Source organism: Chelonoidis abingdonii, chromosome 13 (genome assembly GCF_003597395.2).
Source record: "Chelonoidis abingdonii isolate Lonesome George chromosome 13, CheloAbing_2.0, whole genome shotgun sequence".
Classification (NCBI taxonomy): domain Eukaryota; kingdom Metazoa; phylum Chordata; order Testudines; family Testudinidae; genus Chelonoidis; species Chelonoidis abingdonii.
Genome location: NC_133781.1, coordinates 1,725,250 through 1,745,392, shown reverse-complemented (window position 1 = coordinate 1,745,392; position 20,143 = coordinate 1,725,250). Strand labels below are relative to the sequence as shown.

The window sequence follows — 20,143 nt, the reverse complement described above, 5'->3', positions numbered from 1 at the left end:
AACTGGGGAGATCGCATCTTAATTCAGGTGTGGGATGACAAGCAGTGGCTGTAGAACTTCTGGATGCACAAGGCCACATTCCTGGATTTGTGTGCAAAACTCGACCCAGCCCTCCAGCGTAGGGACACCAAAATGAGATCTGCATTGACAGTGGAGAAGTGAGTGTCAATCGCACTGTGGAAACTTTAAATGCCCGATTGTAACCGGTCAGTCAGAGTCTCTCAACTAAATACAGGGTGGACTAGATTTATGGAAAGTAGTTAACACATATCAGAAGAGACCATTCCTTGTCAAGTGGCCTGTTACCACCTCCAGTCAAAGGGGCATTAGTGGGTTACACACTGTTGTCTCTTACAAGGCTGAGAAAAGGGAACTGGAGCGAGGACTCGGATCCTTTCGCTCTCTGATTCCACCGGGGTAGTGTGGAAGCCAGGAACGTTCCCCACAATAGCGAAACCATTTCCCCACTTACACAATTGGAATCACAAACAAGATCCTATCTGAAGGATTTGCCCCATTGGTTTACTGGTTGAGTTCTGGTAGCACTGTCCAGGTCTGGTCGAGAACCTTACAATGGTTGGAAATGAAGCACTATGGGCCCAGTTTGCAATGGAGCTGGGCTCTAGGACAGAGAACAGGACAGCAGAGTGTGGGGGAAAAGGGGGTTGTCCCTTAGAATCTTACAGTGATGCAGTTACTGCAGCAAGGAGGCAGAGCATCAGCGAAACCTCCAGGAAACTGGAAGGAGGATCCAGGCATCTGATGGGAAGCAAAGGCCTACGATGGAGGACATCTGAGAGCCCTACAGCTGCTCTGTGGCCCTGAGAAATGTCACAATTCTGCCCAGGAGTCACTGGATTCCTCACAGAGCTGAGCACAAAGCAGGAAGAGGGGACAGACGCTGGAGATGCTACCAGGGAGGAGATGAGCTGCTCCCCCTCTGGAAGTATCTATGTATCCAGGTTCTCAGGAAGCCCCGCTCCAACTGTGTGTGACCACTGAAGCTCACGCCCAGCCAGGGCCCCCGGATTCTGCCTCTGAGGCTGTTTATCCTCTGCACCAATTAAACCCCTGGGAGAGAGGAAAAGAAGACACGGAGTCTGAGCCCAGAGATACTCAGAGCCACAACAGCAAAGACATGAGGCACCTGAATCAACCCCCTCTTCTAAAGCCACATGGGCAGAGACATCAGCGAAAGGGCTGGACCCCCGGAGTGAGTGATTCCTGCTATGCAGGAGCAAATAAGAGGGAAACTGACCCAGTCTGGGGCACTCTGCCCAGAGCTGGAGAACAGAGGAAATTCCAGGGATACATCGGGAGACGAAGCAGAGATGCACAACAAACATTTGACCAGGAATTTATTTGGAAAATCAAAAACCCGTTGAGGAAAAACTTCACTGAGAAATGCAGGCTAACCTGAAACCTGAATGCCCTGAAACACGAGACCCTCTCCTCTCCTCTCCCATCCCTGACCATCCTGAAACAAGGAGAAACTCCTACCCAGGGCAGTTGTTTCAGGAATAATCTGAGTGTGTAACAGCCTGTGCCTGAGAACAAGGACAAGGGAAGCTAGCTAAAACCCTTCCCTTCAGCTCTGTAACACACTCCCCCTGACAGAGACCCGGCAAGAAACAGGAGCATGTCACATAATAATACAACGCAGTAATGGTAATAATGCAACTTTCCTCCCATGGTGCCTCTTTCCTCCTGAGCCTCTGACTACACAGTAACTAGTGACAATCTCAGAATTCCACAGGGAGGTGAGTGACTGCTAGTACATGTGTTCTAGGGATGAAACAATAGATGCACAGAGAGGAGGGGAAGTGGCTGGTACAAGATCACACCAGGAGACACTAACAGAGTTGGTTATTGAACCCAGACGTCAGGGCTCTCAATCCTCCCCGCTCTAACCCATTAGACCTCACTTCCCTCTCAGAACCAAGGTCCTGTGTCCTGATGCCCCCTGCTCTCCCTATTATACCATACTGCCCTCATAGGAACAGTGCAAAACCCCACCTCACTGGGGAATCTCCACCATGAATTCCCAAGTTTTCCCCACCCCGTCTGCAGAGGATTCCTATAAATGGTGAATTGCTCTGATATCCTGTCACTGCAGATTGGCAGCTCTCTGCTTTATCACTAGGGCCCCACAGGGCCTCTTGCTGCTTCCCTAAATAAATGCCCCTGTCCCAAGAGATCTTAGAAGCCACGGAGACGACTCAGACGCAAACTGCAATGCAGCATTTTTACCTTTTCTCTACATTGGAAAGTGTGTGGGGAACCTGCAGAAATGTCTCCCCACTAATCCCATTGCCTGCTCTCCCCAGAACCTGAAATGATCCATCTCCCACCGTACCCAGTGTTCTCTCCTCCTCTGGCCTCCACCAACCATTCCACCCTGAAACCCAAACCATTCGCCCACCTGCTGGCCCAACCCAGACCATCTACAAATGCAGCATATTTACACTTTGCTTTGGAAGGCCAGAGACCCATTGCCTCACAGGGAGAGCTCTTGCCACATGCTAGCCTGTGTGGAGTTTCTGGTGAGATATTAGAGAGACCTTCACCTTGTAGCTTTTCCCACAGACAGAACATTTATAGGGTGTCTGTCCTGCGTGGGTTCTCTGATGTGAAATAAGATGCGATTTCCGAGTGAAACTTTTTCCACAGACAGAACATTGAAAGGGTGTTTCTCCGGTATGGATTCTCCGATGTCTAATAAGGCCTGAGCTGTCACAGAAGCTTTTCCCGCACTCAAGGCAGTGATAGGGTCTCTCTCCTGTGTGGATTCTCTGATGTACAAGAAGGATGGAGCTAAGCTTGAAGCTTTTCCCACAGTTGGGGCATTTATAGGGTCTTTCTCCGGTATGGATAATTTGATGTCTATTAAGGTGTGAGCTATAACTGAAGCGTTTCCCACAGTCAGAGCAGCGATAGGGTTCTTCTCCCTTGTGGGCTCTCTGGTGTGAAACAAGATGTTTAATAAGTTGTGAGCTCCACCTGAAATGTTTCCCACAGTTGGGGCACTTATGGGGTTTTTCTCCCACGTGGATTGTCTGGCGTTTAACAAGGTTTGAGAAGTGAGTGAACCGTTTCCCGCAGTCAGGGCAGCTATAGGGTCTCTCTCCCGTGTGGACTCTCTGATGTACAGCAAAGTTTGATCTCTGATTGAAGCTTTCTCCACAGTCAGAGCAGACATAGGGTGTCTCTCCGGTGTGGATCCTCTGATGTTTAGTCAGGGCTGAGCCGTCACTGAAGCTTTTCCCACACTTGAGACAGTTAAAGGGTTTCTCTCCTGTGTGGACTCTCTGATGGACAAGAAGGTTTGAACTGCGATTGAAGCTTCTGTCACACTCAGTACACTGATACAGTTTATCTTTGGTGCAGATTCTAGGCTGCATCAAGTCTTTATTAAGGTCTTTCAAACTGCCCCTCTGGTGAGTGGATTTATCCTGTCTGTTCCCTGGGTGGGTTCCCTGCTGCATCTCTGCCCCGTGCTGACTCTCACAGATGTCTCCTTGCTCAGGACTGTGGGAAATGTTCTCTGATAACACCCTGGGCCGTTGCACTTGCTCAGGACCCTCCTGAGGAAGATTCCCCACTTCATTCTCACTCCCCGTCCCATCACCTGCTGGGATAGAGAAAGAATTCAGGAGTCACTCCCTGCACTGGGAGAATGAAAACCTCAGAAAAGGGAAAGGCAAATGGGGCGGGGGGGAATCAAAATAACTGCTGGGGAGATTGAAAAATCAGTAGGGGACTCCCCCAAAACCCTTTCCCAGCAGAGAAACAGGAGGGGACCAATTCTGGTTCCACATCCCATCTGAACACTGTGGGGGACTGCCAGGTGTCAGTCAGGGTGGGTGGGAAGCTATGTGTGACATCTGCCATCAGGATACAACACCTGCTGGGCATAATCTGGACCTGGGTGAGATAACACAGAACTGAACGAGACCATGGGTTTACCATGACTCTGATACAGAGTTGTTTGTGCTGGGTCCAGGGAAATCTAAGGGACCAGGGAAGAACCCTGAGCAGAAATGGACCCAGGACTTCTAATACCCGAGAGGACAGGAATCCTTACCCAACGAGGTCACGTTCTCATAGTTCTCCTCCATGACATCCCTGTAGAGGAATCTCTGATGGGGGTCCAGCACAGCCCACTTCTTCTCCACGAGATAACAGCCAACTCCTCAAAGGTTATCGACCCCTGAAACAGCCAGAGTCCCCCACTCAGAACTTGCTGCCCCCATCACAGTCCCACCAGTTCAGTCACAGGCAGGGCTGCAAAATCCCCCTTCCCAGAGACAAAAGGGAAGTTTCTCAAAGCTTCCATTAAAAACACACAGTTTCTGTGTGGAAAATGTGATGCCCAAAGATGCCAACTCTGGTAATTCTATCATGAGTCTCATGATATTTAGTTGGGATTTTTAGAAGTTTCTCACAAAGATCTCACAATTCCAGGCACAGAACTCACACATTTCCCTCTTGCTCCACATGGCTGTCATCTTTCCATGACTTTCAGGAGAGCTGGACTCACACTGCCCTTATTCAAAATGGCCACTATTTCCCTGAAATTTTGGCATGCGGAAGTGAGGCTGCCCCTAGTAAAGATGGCTACCAGCTCCCACTGTTTTCAATGAGACTAAAGCCCTGCTCCTTAAGGAATATCGCAGCCAGTGGGAGATGCCAAGGAGAGAGGTGCGTCTCAAACCTCTCACAAAACTTGGCATCTAAATCCGGGCTGCAGGGGGGCACTTACTTCTGCTAGTGATTCACAAACCAAGGGAAGAAAGTTATTCCTCTGCCTAAATTGCGTGTGGGACCTGATCTAGTAAACATGCTCAGAGGCTGCCTAGATCTACAGAAAACAGGTGGAGGGCAGGCCCTCCCCTAGAACCTTTAGCCCAGTGATTCTGACATTCACCCAGGGTGTGGAAGCTTCTGGTTCAGTTCCCCACTCTGCCTGATAAGAAGGGATTTTGCTACCTCTCAGGCGAGTACTTTAACCCCACTGGGCTACAGAGTCATTCTAACTTTATTTCTAGCCCAATTAATATTTAATTAAAATGGAACAACTTCAAGAGACAAGACAGAGCATGACCCACAGTAGAACATCGCATAGTTCGGTGGTTAAGAGCACTCACCTGAAGATAGCAGATCCCTGTTTAAATCCCTCAGCAGCCAGAGGAGGGACATGAATGGGTGGTCTCTCATCTCTTGTGTTATAAGGGAGGTCTGCCTTCCCCCTTGCACTCTCAAGGCTGTTTTGTGTAGATCTAGGCAGCCTCTAAGCACACCTACCAGATCTGACTCCCCCGGAGATTTCGGCACTCTGCCACCTACCATCCCTCGGGTTGTGAATCGCACCGAGGCTTAGGCAGGACAGAGGTGTCTGGGTACCTAGGGTGATGCACATGCCGATAGGCAGAAACACAGACACCAAGGGAGCTCTTCCTGCAAAAACGAAGGTGCTGAATTAGGTTAGCAGCCTACAGGATTAGGCAGCAGCTGAGTGGGAGTTCTGTGGATCATGGTGATGCCTAAAAACAGGACTTAGGCAACTCAGTCTGGGGGTTAGGTGCCCAAGTACCTTTGTGAATCTGGACCTACTGCTTTTAATGTAAATTTTCAAAAGGTGTTGGAACAATGGAGAAGTTCCATAGGACTGGAAGAAAGCTAATGCTGTGCTTCAAAGGGGTAAATGGGATGACTTGGGTAATGATAGGCCCATCAGCCTGACATCGATCCCAAGCAAAACAACAGAACAGCTGATATGAGACTTAAAGAATTAAAGGAGAGTAATACAGTTAATGTCAATCAACATAGGTATATAGTAAATGGATCTTGTTAAACTAGTTTTTTTTTTAAATGAGATTACAAGTTAGGTTCATAAAGGTAATAGCACTGATTTAACAGATTTTCTGAAAGGCATTTGACTGGATACTGCAAGACATTTTAATTAAACTAGATTGATACAAATCAACATGGCACACACTAAATGGATTAAAAAATACCTAACTGACAGCTCACAAAATGTAATTGTAAAGAGGGAATCCTCATTGAGTGGGTGTGTTTCTAGAGGGGTCCCACAGGGACAGCTGTGTGTGCGTGTCATGTGGGGGGTGCTAGGCGGGCCGAGGGGGAGTGGGGTTAGAGTGCAGGGGGACAGGCTAGCCCGGGGGCTTAGCGGAGGTCCTGGCGCCGGCAGCAGGGGTCGAGCCTGCATTCACTGGCGGGAAGCAGCAGCAGCGACCCCAGCCCACCTTGACGGCTCCTAGTATCGCTCTGGGGAGCGGACGGAAGCAGGAAAGAGGCAGGGGCAGGGTAGGGATCTGGGGGAAGGAATGGAGTGGGGGCAGGCCCTGGGGCAGAGAGGGCAGGTTGTCCCAGGCCCCACACAACCCTAGGCATGGCCCTGCTTATGTCACTCAGGGGGGTGGCTTAGTCACACCCCAGTGACATAACTGGTAGTGTAGCTATAGCCATAGCTGATGAAGAACACCCTGTAGCTTGCACGTTTGTCTCTCTCACCAACAGCACTTGGTCCAATAAAAGCTATTACCTCACCCACCTTGTCTCTCTACTTCCCTAGCTGGGCAGAGCTGGTTAAATCTGCCACACTTCGCCTTCCTGACAACTTCACTTCCTCGGAGAGACAAAGGGCAACCCCCTCCTAGGGCCTCGTCATGGTCCCCCGGCAGCCCCATTACCTCGTCCTCCTGCTCTGGCCTCTGGGGCAAATCCTGACAAGACCTGAGGGCAGCGGCTTCTTTTCTGTTAAGGCAGCTCAGATGCTGCTGCAGGCTCGTTCACAAGGCGGCAGGTTCCCAGGGTCTGTGAGATCAGAGTCACTTTCCTGCCCAGCCCCAGCCCTTCCCCGGGGTCTCTCCCCTCACCTGCAGGCTCCGGCTCAGGGGCTGGTGTCGGCAGAGCCCTGGGCTGCCCCAGGGGCTGGGTCCAGTGCCCGCAGAAAGTCCCCCCGGCTGGGCACCGAGGGGGGTTTAGTGCAGGGCTCCCCCCGCACAGACCCGCTGGGGAGCAGCATTCACGTCTTGCAGCGCCGAAGCCCCGAACTCTCCCGGTTCCACCCCGGATACAGCTGCGCTCGGCTGACCCAGCCCCTTCCTGTGCCCCGGCTACTGTCCGGGCTGCAGCCTCGCTGGGAGACTCGGGCCACCTCCCCAGCCCGCGGGCAGCGGGTGTCGTTAGCCGGGGCCGCCAGGGGGCTCCGGAGGCTGCGCTCGCTGCCTCTCGCTCTGCTCGGGGTCGGAGCTTCCCGGGCCAGAGGCTGCTGCTGCCTCCATTGTCTGGGAGCTGGGGGCTGGACAGAGCAGCGAGCGGCTGCAGCGGGGTCTCCCCTCGAGCCGGAGCCTGCAGGGGACGTAGAGACCCAAGGGACCGCGCTGGGGCTTGGAGGGGAAACAGCGCTGGGAGATCTCTGGGGTCCTGGAGAAAAGCTCCAGCCAGGGGCACAGGGAGCTGGGTCCCGCAGCCTGTCCCCCTCGGGAGCGGAGTGGCTGGTAAATAACGGTGGGTGCAGAACTGTGGGTGTAAATTCAAAGGCTGATCCTGGCTCAAGCGAGTAATAAAGTGACTAAGTGTTTTCCCAGCCTGGCAGAGTCTAGATCCTCTGTCTGCAGGGAAAGAGCGGAGGGGAGCGCGGGTATCGTGGTGTGAAATGAACCAAAGCCCCTTCTGAGACCTCCCCAATTGCCCATCTCCCCCTGACAGGCTGCAGAATAACGTCAGTGTTTTGATCCAGATCGTCCCACCCTCCCAGGGGACAGGGCAGGGAAATGGCTGCAGTGGAACAAGCTCAGGTAGGAGATGCCGGTTTGGTCTGGAGTGAATTCGCGGGGGGACAGGGAAAGCAGAAGGGGGAGGTGGGGGAGGAAATGAAATCTCTCTGCTGGGGTCTGTGACTGTGGGGCCTGAAATCCAGTGACATTCCCAGCAGGGGTTGGGGGATATTCCCCCTGGTGAGGTCACAAAACCCTGGATGTGCCAATATCAGAGGCTCATTGTCCTTGCACAGCAGCCATGAGCTCTCTGGAAAGTGGGGGGATGGGCTTGAATAAGAACAGCCACTTGCCCCACCTCCTATACTCACCTCTTTTTCCCTTCACAGTCTCATATCTCTCACAGCTGCTATACCCCATATGCCCCTGCACACCCAAGTCCTCTCACACTCCTTCCTGCACGTCTTCCCTCTCTATCCCACACCACACCTTCCTCTGAAGCCTCCTAAAGCTCCCCCTGCACTCCAATTCCCCCCCATCTTCCCTGCTAACCCCAACTCCATCTTCCCTGCTAAGCCCACACATCTTCTTAACTCCCTTAATGTCAGTCTGCCTCCACAAATCACCGTGCATCCCGCTCAGACTCCCTTTTGCTCCCAACACTTACACTGTATCTGCCTCACCCCACTCCTCACATTACACAGCACCCTCCCACCGTCTGCCCCACACCCAGACTTTACCCTTCATCCCCCTCCGTCTCTCATGCCTTCCCCACTACCACTCTGCCACTAACTCCCCACATTCCCTTTTCTATTCAGTTTCCTAAACAATCTCCCAAGCACAGAGCAGCAGCTATATTCCCTGTGGAGAGCATGGCTCCTGTTTCAAAGAAAACCATGGGAGGCGGTGTCCCTCTTTATTAGCGGAAACATCACTTCTTCATGCCAAAAGTGTAGGGAAAGGGTGGCCAGTTTGATTTCAGACCCCCTGAAAGCGACAGGAGATGGTAGCCATGTCAAACAGGGGACAGTGCAAGTACTGTCAACCTGTGGAACTCCTTGCCAGAGGATATTGTGAAGGAGAAGAGTATGACAGGGTTTAAAAAAGCACTAGATACATTCATGGATGATAGGTCCATCAGCGACTATTAGCCAGGATGGGCAGGAATGGTCTCCCTAGCCTGTTTGCCAGAAGCTGGGAATGGGCGACAGGGAATGAATCACTTCACGATCATCTGTTCTGTTCATTCCCTCTGAAGTACCTGGTGTTGGCCACTGTTGAAGACAGGATACTGGGCTAGATGGACCTTTGGTCTGACGCAGTATGACTGTTCTTAGGTTCTGTGCTAGGAATTGTGAGATCATGGGATAATTTTATAACTCTCAACTAAATATTGTGAGACCTGTGATGAAATCACTGGAGTCAACAGCTCTGGGCATCACAGTTTCACCACAGAAACAATGTAGGTTTTTAATGAAGAATTTGAGAAATTTTACTCTTCTTCCCCAGAGAAAGCAGGGAGATTCACCAGCCCCACCCATCACATGGTTGACCACTGCACATGGCACCTCCTGCCAGGCACTGCCCTCCTCTAGCAGTGTCTCTCCCATCATCCTGAGGACCCCTCTCATTCTTGGAACCACAGTCTCCTCTTCATGACTCAGCTCTTGGGACGAGTCACCATACATGTTCCCCACTTCCATCTGGGCTGTCAAAGTCCCTCTTGACAATCCGGGGCTCAGGCAGTCTTCCTGCTCACTGCCCCACCAGTGCCACTTCATCTGTGCCACTTCATCAGTGCCTGGTAGGAGGACTCACCTGCCCCCACCACTCTGGGTCCTGACTTAAGGGCCCTCTTATCTGCAGCCAATCTCTTGCCTACTCCATACCTCGTTATTTTTCCCCTGAGCCTTGCCACGTTCTCTGGTTCTCCCCTTTCACTGGGTTTGCCACGCCAAGCTCCCTCCTCCCAGGGAGTGACTGCAGCCTGCTTTCCCACTGCCCCTGTCTTGTAGCCAGCTTCCTGGCTTATATAGGTCCCGTCTGCCCCTGCATAGGTGAGCCTCTCTCTAATTAGCTGCCTCTAGCCTAAAGCTCCGTTGTTTGCAGTCTAATTAGCTGATTGGGCCCAACTAACCCAAATTCAGCTCTTGCAGGGCCAGTGTGGAGAGCACCCCCCATCACACTGCCTGTGACTGAACTGGAGGCATTGTGGCTGGGGGGAACAGGTCCTGAGTGGGGGACTCTGGCTGTTTCAGGGGCCAGTGACTTTCGAGGAGGTGGCTGTGTATTTCACGGAGGAGGAGTGGGCTCTGCTGGACCTATGTCAGAGAAACCTCTACATGGATGTGATGCAGGAGAATTATGAGAACGTAACCTCGCTGGGTAAGGATTCCTGTCCCTTTGGGTATTAGAATCAGAGGGATCTCTGATGAACCAAAATTGGCTTCTACTCAGAGTTCTTTCCTAGTCACCTAGATTTCAGGGGGATCAGCCCCATAGTCCCCAGTACTCTTGAGAGCCAGTCTGTCACCTCCATACCTCTTCTAGGGAAGAGGCAATTTGGAGAGAGAGTGGAGATATTAATCCATCCCCATCAAAGGGAGAGGGTGGGTGATGTGCTCCTCTTGTCTTTTTAAACATGGGCTCATTCTCACATACTGGGATTTTGTGTGTCCTGCTCTTCCCAGGACTGGCTCTGTGCGTGGAAAGGGCTCTGGTCTCAGCAGGCTTACAGAGGGGTAAGAGGTTGAATGAAATATTGTTCTGTGCCAGATTCTTAAAATCCCCCAGCGTGGAGATCCTTGAATCGCCTGCAGAGGAAATGGCACATCTCCCAGGAACCATCCAATCTGCTCGAATGGTCTCCAGGAACATTTCCTCATCTGTTGGTTTTATTCAAGGGCGCCCTCCCACCCAGCACATATGGAAACATCTGTGTCTCTGAGTTACTATAAGACCGTGTTTTCACCTCTTTCCGTGGTGCAGGATTTCCCATTCCCAAACTTGAGGTGATCTCCCAGCTGGAACAAGGGGAAGAACTGTGGGTCACAGAGCTACGGGGCTGCGTTGAAAGGGAGATCCTGAGAAACTCTAGCCCAGGTGAGGAATTAGTTATATGGATTCACAATCCACTCATTATTGGCACAAACAGCTGGGATTCCCACAAAGGGCCTACAAGTTTCTTGCTTTCTGCCTCTCTTCACCTGGGTCAGGATTATCCCCTGCAGGTTCTCAAGGTAGACATCACTCATGGCTCCTGTCTTTCCTGTCTCCCCAAGAGATATTTCTGTTTGTTCCACCCCTTTTCCATTCCTCTTCCTGAGCTTCCCTTTCTCCTCGACACAGGGAAGGACTCATGTCTGGATTCTTTCTCTGTCCTAGCAGGTGATGGGTTGGTGGGTGAGAATAAGGAGAAGAATCCTGAACAGGAAGATCCTGAGCAAGTACAGCCACAGAGGACTGTACTGGGAAGATCTGAAGGCCATGTTTCCCAGAGTCTGGAGCAGGGGAATACCTGTGAGGGTCAGCCCAGACCAGAGAGGCTACAGGGAGACCACCAAATGGAGAGACAGAGTAAATCCACTCTCCGAGATGAAAGTTTGAATAACCTGAATGAAACTGTGGTCCACCCGAGTATCTGCACTGAAGAGAAACTGTATGGCGATGCTGGATGCAGGAAAATTTTCAGTGGGAGTCCAAACCTGTTTGTACGTCAAAGAATCCACAATGGAGAGAAAATCTATAAATGCCTCGAGTGTGGGAAAAGCTTCAGTCGTAGCTCAAACCTCATTGCGCATCAGAGAGTCCATACAGGAGAAAGACCCTACAAATGCCCAGAATGTGGGAAAAGCTTCAGCCGCGGCTCAAACCTCATTGCACATCAGAGCATCCATACGGGAGAGAGACCCTATAAATGCCCTGAATGTGGGAAAAGCTTCAGCCGCAGCTCAAACCTCATTGTACATCAGAGTGTCCATACGGGAGAGAGACCCTATAAATGCCCTAACTGTGAGAAAAGCTTCAGTTGTAGCTCACATCTCATTGTGCATCAGAGAGCCCATACAGGAGAGAGACCCTATAAATGCCTTGACTGTGGGACAAGCTTCAGTTGTAGCTCACATCTCATTGCACATGAGAGAGTCCATAGCGGGGAGAGACCCTATAAATGCCTTCAGTGTGGGAAGAGCTTCAGCTGTAGTTCACACCTCATTGCACATCTGAATGTCCATACAGGACGGAGACCCTATAGATGCCTCAACTGTGGGAAAAGCTTCAGTGGTAGCTCAAACCTCATTGCACATAAGAGAGTCCATACTGGAGAGAGACCCTATAAATGCCCCAAGTGTGGGAAAAGCTTCAGTCGTAGCTCACATCTCATTGTACATCAGAAAGTGCACATGGGAGAGAGACCCTATAGTTGCCTTGACTGTGGGTAAAGCTTCATTTACAGCTCAGTCCCTATTAAATATCTGAGAACTGACACTCTAGGGAGACCCTATAAGTGTTCTGTCTGTAGGAAATGCTACAAGGCAAAGGTTGCTCTAATATCCCACAGGATAGACGGTGGTGGGAGCTCTCCCTGGGGGCAAATGATTCTGTGTCCTGCAGCAAAGTGTAAATGTGGAGGGTCTGGATAGGAGTAGATGGCAAGTGGATGATTTGGATTTCAGTGGAGGATGGTTGGTGTTGGCCAGGGAGGAAGGAACTTTTGGTACTGAGGAGCTGGTCGTTTTATAGTCGGGGGGAGCATGTGATGGAATGAGTTGGGTGACATTTCTGTGGGTTCCACACACACTTTAGAGTACAGAGAAGAGTTACAGTTTGTGTCAGACTCATCTCTGCCTCTCGGGACGGAGGTAGGGGGATGTTATTCAGGGAAGCAGTGAAGGGGGCCTGTGGGTCTGTAGTTATAAGGCAGTGAGAGCTGCTGGTCTGAAGTGACAGGATTTCAGAGCAGTGCTCAGTATACTGGCTATCTCTGCAGGCAGTGAGGTGGGCTGGAGCCAGATGAGGAGGTGAGATCTTTGAGATATTGCACTGTTACTATGTGGGCAGTATGGTGTAAGCAGGAGATTAGGAATCAGGACTCTTGGCTTCTGTTCTCCACTCCAGGTGGGGCATAGGGTCGAATTACTCCTTGGGGAACTCTGCATCAGAAAATTAAAAATTATATGCCAAAAAAATTAAAATTCTGTGGACAATATTTTAAAATTCTGCAAATGTTATTGGTCCAAATAACACTACATAATCAAGCGTTTCAATTATTTTAGTAATTTATTTCAAAATACCTGTCAGCAAGTATGTCTGTAGCAATACAGACATACACAAAAATTCCCCCAGGAGTAGAGAGTTAAAGAAACTGCTATGATAACCCAGTTCCTGTTTCTCTGCCCCCTCCATCCCGCAGAGCCCAGTCAGGGGACCAGACACCCACAACTCCTCCCCTCCAGAGCCCAGATGTGCCCTCCCCAGTCGATACACCTGACTCCTCTACCTCTCAAGAGCCCAGCTGCGGGGCCCCCCCTCGCCCAGATACCCATACTCCCTCCTCCCCAGAACCCAGCTGCAGGGTCCCCCCGGCCCATATACCCACATCCCTTCCCCCCGCCAAATCGCAGGGATAAGTCTGAGGCTAGATCCCAGGCTTGTGTGGAGTTTCCTGCACTCCTCCGCCTCATTCCCTCAGGATGTGCTGGGAATTGTAGCTGCCAGGAGACCTCCAGCTCCCTCCTCCCCCAGCCCAGCTGTGTTGTCTATGTGTGAGCTCTGCTCTACTGGGTCCAGCAGCCCCTAGTGGTGACAAGCAGCTCTGCAGCCCATTTCTGTGGGGGAAAGGAAATTCTGCATGTACGTTAATTTCTGCAAAATTCTGTATTGCGCAATAGCGCAGAATTCCCCCAGGCGTAAGTCTAATAGGTTAGAGTAGGAAGGACAGCTATGAATCTGCAGTCCTGCATTCCATTCCCAGCTCTGCTAGTGGTTACATTTGTGACCTTCTACCAGCAGCCCCTCTCCTTTCCTGGCTTTCCCTGGTGGGAGACTGTTTTAGTGAGCCAAAGGGAAAGTTTTAGCTGGATTCCTTTGACCCTGTCTGCAGGCAGAGGCTCTGTTCACGTTGTCACATGCTGGGGTTATTCCTGAAGGAACTGCCCTAGGAGGATTTTTCTCCATTTTCTGGATAGTCTCGTGTTTCTGGAAATGTGGATTTTGGGAAAGTCTTTTTCTTGTTGACATTTTTACCTCTGTTGGTTTCTCGTTTTCCAAAGAAATGCTAATAAAATGTTTGCTGCAATTCTCCTATCACCCTGGGTGTCCCACAAGTTTCCTGTGTTCTTGAGCTCTAGGGATGGTGGACCAAGTGTCCTAAACCAGGTCACCTCCTCACTTATTTACTGCCCCTCAGCAGGAATTGCTCATTCCCCCATATCCAGCCCTTTTGCTCATGTCTCTGTGCATCCAATTTTAAAAGGAGATCTGGGCTCCTCCACATCTTTGTTCTTGTGGTTCTGAGTGACTCTGGGTTCATCCTCTGTCTCTTCCCTTCCCCTTTCCAGCAGGTTTAATCAGTTCAGAGGATAAACCACCTCAGAGTCCAGGAGCCCTGGCTGGGCATGAACTCCAGAGGTTGCTCAGGCCTGGAGCAGCTGGTCACTGGGAGGCTGAATACATGAACATTTCTAGATGGGAAGCAGCCCATCTCCTCCCTGGCAACATCTCCAGTGTCTCTTCCCTCTTCCTGCTCCATGCCTAGCTCAGTGCGGGATCCAGTGACTCCCAGGCAGAATTGTGACATTGCCCCATGGACACAGAACAGCTGCAGGCTCTCAGATGTCCTCCATCCCAGGCCATTGCTTCCCATCAAATGCCTGCTTCTGGATTCCTGGTGGTTTCTCCGATGCTCTTGCTCCCTCTGTGGTAACTGTTGTGATAACTGGACCTACAAATGTACTGTTGTTGTCAGGGGTGACATTTCAGATTTGGGAGGTGGGGGGAGAGGAACATTAACCATGATTCCAGGAGCTACTTAAGCACCTGAAAACTATTTCTTTTGGCAGATGATAGCCTAGAAATTACCTGACAGGAGCACTATAACGGATTCCTATATAAAGAAAGAAAAATATATATACAAACACGAGTTAAAGCCATATTTTAATTTTATGTGTAAGTTTAGAACAATCAGGAGATAATGCAGTAAAATATTCCCAATCCCAAGCCTTGAGGTATCGTAAGAACAGCCATACTGGGTGAGACCAAAAGTCCATCTAGCCCAGTATCCTGTCTTCCACCAGTGGCCAATGCCAGGTGCTTCAGAAAGAATAACAACACAGGCAATCTTCAAGTGATCCACCCCGTTGTCCACTCCCAGCTTCTGGCAAACAGGCTGAGGACACCAAACCTGCCCATCCTGGCTAATAACCATTGATGGATCTGTCCTCCATGAACTTATCTTGGTCTTTTTTTGAACCCTATTATAGTTTTTGGCCTTCACAATATCTCCTGGCAACTAATCCCACAAGCTGACTATGCGTTGTGTGAAGAAATAATTCCTCTTGTTTGTTTTAAACCTGCTGCCTATTAATTTCATTTGATGATTGCTAGTTCTTGTGTTATGACAAGGAATAAATAAGATTTCCTTATTTACTTTCTGCACAACAGTGAACATTTTATCGACCTCTCTCATACCCCTCCTTTCATCTTTCTCCAAGCTGAATAGTCCCAGTCTTTTTAATCTCTCATACAGAAGCCATTCCATGCCCGTAATGAATTTTGTTGCCCTTTGCTGTATCTTTTCCAATTCCAATCTATCTTTTTTGAGATGGAGCGACCAGATCTGCACACAATATTCAATATGTGGGTGTACCATGGATTTATACAGAGGCATTATGATATTCTCTGTCTTGTTATCTAGCCCTTTCCTAATGGTTCGTAACAATCTGTTCACTTTTTTGCCTGCTGCTGCACACTGAGCAGATGTTTTCAGAGAACTATCCATAATGACTCCAAGATCTTTTTCTTGAGTAGTAACAGCTAATTTGGACCCCAACATTTTGTTTGTAGAGGTGGGATTATATTTTCTAATGTGTGTACTTTTCATTTACTTTCCTCTATCAGTTTTGGAGCCTTAATACAAGAACTAATAACTTTAATGGCTAAATAGAATTCATGCAGAATATCTGCTCAATATCATTGTCCTTACAGCATCACATCAATTACCCTCAAACATCCATATACTTTTTAATTTTAATTATATTAACATTTGGAAAATTATACTCAAACAAATACATTTAGTCTTAATTTTTATCTCATTTCTCATCAAAAAGTTATGAAGTCTAAAGTAGTCAAGTTTCCCCTCAAACATGCTTCTAAAACAGGGGTCGGCAACCTTTCAGAAGTGCTGTGCCAAGGCTTCATTGATTCACTCTAATTTAAGGTTTTGCGTGCCAGTAATACATTTTAACATTTTTAGAAGGTCTCTTTCTAGAAGTCTATAATATATAACTAAACTATTGTTGTATATAAAGTAAACAAGGTTTTTAAAGTGTTTAAGAAGCTTCATTTAAAATTAAATTACAATGCAGAGCCCCCCCAGACTGGTGGCCAGGACCCGGGCAGTGTGAGTGCCACTGAAAATCAGCTCGTGTGCCATAGGTTGTCTACCCCTGTTCTAAAACATGGAATAACTAACAAACTAGAGAATAAATTCATTTTGGCACTAGCTTAAAAAAAAGAAAAGCCAAAAAGCTTTTAAAGTGATAATTGGAAAGAAAATATTACAATAGATTGGCCAACATGAATTTCCTATTAGCTGTAATACATCTGAAGGTATATTTCCAGTAGATAAAATATTATCACCTTTTTCCAGTGGCAATGTGTTTACTTTTCCAATTATGTTACTCAATAATTAGAAATAAAGTCATAACATTGTAATCTATGTATACAATGTATTTGATATTTCTCCAGTACAAATGAAAACACACTCCAGTTCAAGGGACTTAAGGTATAAGGATTCAAAACAAAAATGAATTTAAAAGTTGATCTTGCATTTAATGAGCTAAAAGCCTGTTTTAACCTCTGGAAAATGTTCAGTTTTATAAAGTAATATAGAAATCCTGAGTATCTACAGTGACCCAATTGGATAATTCTTAACTGTGCCTAATGAAAATATAATAGGACACTACTTGTCTTAGATGTTATTATGAAAAAAAATGCCCCAGGGGTATAAAGACTAATTCAAGAAAGAAAACATTTTATTTGCTGAGTGAGAAGCAGAGGTATGGCCAATAACTTCCTCTGATTTCCATCAGGAGCAACTGAAATGTCTAAGGGAAGCATTGACTGTTACACTGAAAATAAAACTGAGCAGTTTTGTGAGGGAGACTTACGGAGAAGGAAACCCCCCCTCCCCTTAATGATGCTCTTGCAGTTTATGCAGAGTCACTTTCCTGCCCAGCCCCAGCCCTTTCCCTGGGGTCTCTCCCCTCACCTGCAGGCTCCGGCTCAGGGGCTAGTGTCGGCAGAGCCCAGAGCTGCCCTAGGGGCTGGTTCCAGCCACCTGAGAAAGTTCCCACCTGGCTGGACACAGAAGGAGCATTTATGAAGGTCTGTCCCGGAAACAGCTGCCCTCGGGGGAGCAGTAGCTTCTCAGCCTGGGGGAGCCCAGATCCCAATGGAAGACACAGCAGTGTCTGACCCAAGAAACTCAACCCCCATATCCTGAGCACTAGCAGCCTCCTCTGCCTTAGCAATAATTAACAAAGAGTCCTAGTAGCTATGGTGACCAAAAAACAACTGTGAAAAAACGGGACAAGGTGGGGGGTAGTAGGCGCCTATATAAGAAAAAGTCCCAAAAAATGAGACCGTCCCTTTAAAAATGGGACATCTGGTCACCCTACTAGTGACAGCAATGAATGAGTTGGCATGGCAACACTCATTGTTTCATGTTCTCTGTGTATATATATCTTCCTACTGTATTTTCAACTGCATGCATCCAATGAAGTGGGTTTTAGCCCATGACAGCTTATGCTCGAATTAATTTGTTAGTCTCTAAGGTGCCACAGGGACTCCTCGTTCTTTTTGCTAATACAGACTAACATGGCTGCTACTCTGAAACCTGAATCTCAGCGGTGTTAACAGCTACACAGCGGCATCTCTATGGCCAATAGAGGGCTCTGGCTCATACCAATGAATGGGCTCGCCACGCCCTGATCAGCATAACATCGGCTCAGCTTTGTTTTTGTGATGTATGAACCCCTTCCAGGCTGAGCCGGAGTGGGGAGAGACCCGGGGAAAGGGCTGGGGCCGGGCAGGAAAGTGACTCTGCACCAACGGCCCCTCGTCTCCAGCAGTGTCGGAACAATTTGTACAGTGGGGGTGCTGAAAGCCATTGAACCAAACTGTAAACCTTGTATATAATGGAAACCACTTCAAGCCAGCGGGTGCAGAAGCACCCCCAGATCCAGCACCTGTGTTCCATGCCCCATCTCTGCTCCTGGATGTTTGCGAGTCCCAGAGCTGCTGCCCTCACTGACACCCCCTGGCTCTGCTCCCCTGAGCGCCTGCAAGAGCTGATCCAGCTCTGGGAGAAGAGGGTATCCAGTCTCCCAGCCCAAGAGGAGAGATACAGGAAGTTAAGGAAATAACAGGGAGAGAAGAAGAGTGGGTGACACAGAGAGGGAAGAGTGGGGTATTTATTTTTAATTTAAGAACCTTGCTCTGGGGAGGGCAGAGGTCTTTCAGGCCAAAGGACTGGGAGAGGCAAGGTCGTGCATTAATGACAGTGCAGAACGTGTCCCTGGCACTAGACTGCATTAATGCACATGCACCAGGGGGCAGAAGTAGCACGGCCCTCGATGCTGCCCCATCCCAACTATGAGTGCTTGCCAGAGCAACCTTAATAACATTCTTTAGTCTTTTTTGTGTGTGTGCAGCTAATACTGACATCAATTCTCTGCTATTGCTGTTCTTTACAATGATCTAATCTGGAGATAGCCTCTCCCGTCTTCAGTGCTTCTCTCCAAAATCAAATGTTACTGCAATAGCCATCAGATATTTTCCCTTTTCTCAGTTATTGAATTTTTATATAACCCCCCCCGATTTCAGTCCTTTTCTGTTTATTAATATTTTCACAAAATATTTGCACATTTTTCTATCTATATATCCAGTGCTGATGTAAAATCTCAAATGTTGTCCTTGTAATTAACAAACCTTAATGTAACACTGTGCTTTGTCATAAACCCTCCATCTTCAGCCGAACAACCTGGTGAGACAATCAGGATGAGTGCTTTCCACTGAGTCCCCATGTTCCCTGCCTCAGAGCTCTTTCCCCACACCCAGCTCAGCGCACTAAGGCATATTTGGGGCCTGCAAAGCCAGCCACGGAGGCAGCAGGCAGCCCAAAATTTGTCATTAGGGGGCAGTTATTAATCCCCTGCTCCTGTTCTGGGGGTCTGCAGTGGATGGGTTCCAGGGCTGGGGAAATAACGCATCAAAGAGACTTCCCAGGAACCTGCCAACTCTATTAAGGGCCATTTTTACTCACAGACAGCTCCGGGACTTTGAGAAACTAAATTCTATTTTATTAATTAAAACCAGGAAATAAAAGCAAAACTCCCACCACTGCCTAGGAACCAGCAACAGGCCGGCTTTTTAAAGCTGGTAGAAAAGTGCAGACACTCCATGAGAGATGGTGAGATCCAGTCATAAAAACCAATACTCTGAATGCAGGAAATGCAGAGAGCTCATGTTAAGGGGAGCGAGTGAACACGGTGCATTTTACAGCAGCATCCCCACTGAGGGTTCTATTCCTGTGGGGATGACCCTGGTGGTGGAGTGAGATGGGGGGAAGTGGGGCAGAGAGAGTCACACTTAGATCTACAAAGGTATTTAGGTTCCTAACCTGCGGATTTAGATGCCTAAATCCCATTTATAGGAGCTGCTGCAATCCACAAAACCCCCTACTCAACTGCCACCCAACCCCATAGGTGCCTAAAGTCACTCAGCACCTAACTTTTTGCTGTAACAGTTCCCTAGGCACCTGTTTCTGCCTCTGGGCATGTGCGCTGCTGCCGTTGCTCTGTGTGTGTCCAGGCACCTCAGCCCCAGAGTGATCCATGAGCTTGGGGGAGTCAGGTGTTCGCCTGCAGGGAGCAATCAAGAAGATACTGTCCCTTTAGCCCAGTGGTTAGAGCACTCACCTAGGAGACAGAAGTTCAAGTCCCGCTTCTAGCTAGTGAGGAGAAGGGATCTGCTACCACTCAGGTCAGAGCTCTAACCACCAGGCTATGGGATATTCTGAAGGCGGGTGAGGGGTGTCCTCTCCTACTGAAGTTGTTCCACTTTAATTCAATAATGGAATATCAACAGGGACAAAGAAAATGTGAGAATTGCTCTACAGTCCA

General features: G+C 48.9%; 2 protein-coding genes across 2 annotated transcripts in view; one reads left to right on the top strand and one right to left on the bottom strand.

Moving 5' to 3' along the window:
- Nucleotides 1-20,143, top strand: part of LOC116824950 (uncharacterized) — a 954,865-nt gene that overhangs the window by 892,239 nt on the left and 42,483 nt on the right. Inside the window, 1 exon segment of the mRNA XM_075072070.1 lies at nucleotides 11,440-12,372. Coding sequence (XP_074928171.1) covers nucleotides 11,440-12,372 — 933 coding nt within the window.
- LOC142047684 (uncharacterized) lies at nucleotides 1,342-7,711 on the bottom strand. The gene is made up of 3 exons (XM_075072019.1): nucleotides 6,714-7,711; nucleotides 4,085-4,210; nucleotides 1,342-3,631 (listed from the first exon to the last, which is right to left on the bottom strand). The coding sequence occupies exons 2-3, from the start codon at nucleotides 4,116-4,118 to the stop codon at nucleotides 2,523-2,525; spliced, it is 1,143 nt and encodes a 380-aa protein (XP_074928120.1). The 5' UTR covers nucleotides 4,119-4,210; nucleotides 6,714-7,711; the 3' UTR covers nucleotides 1,342-2,522.

Coding starts and splice junctions, on each gene's coding strand:
- LOC142047684 (XM_075072019.1), bottom strand. CDS start 4,118: ATGGAGGAGAACTATGAGAACGTGACCTCGTTGG. Junction 3,632..4,084: donor TGAGAACGTGACCTCGTTGG/GTAAGGATTCCT, acceptor TCTCTATCCCAG/CAGGTGATGGGACGGGGAGT.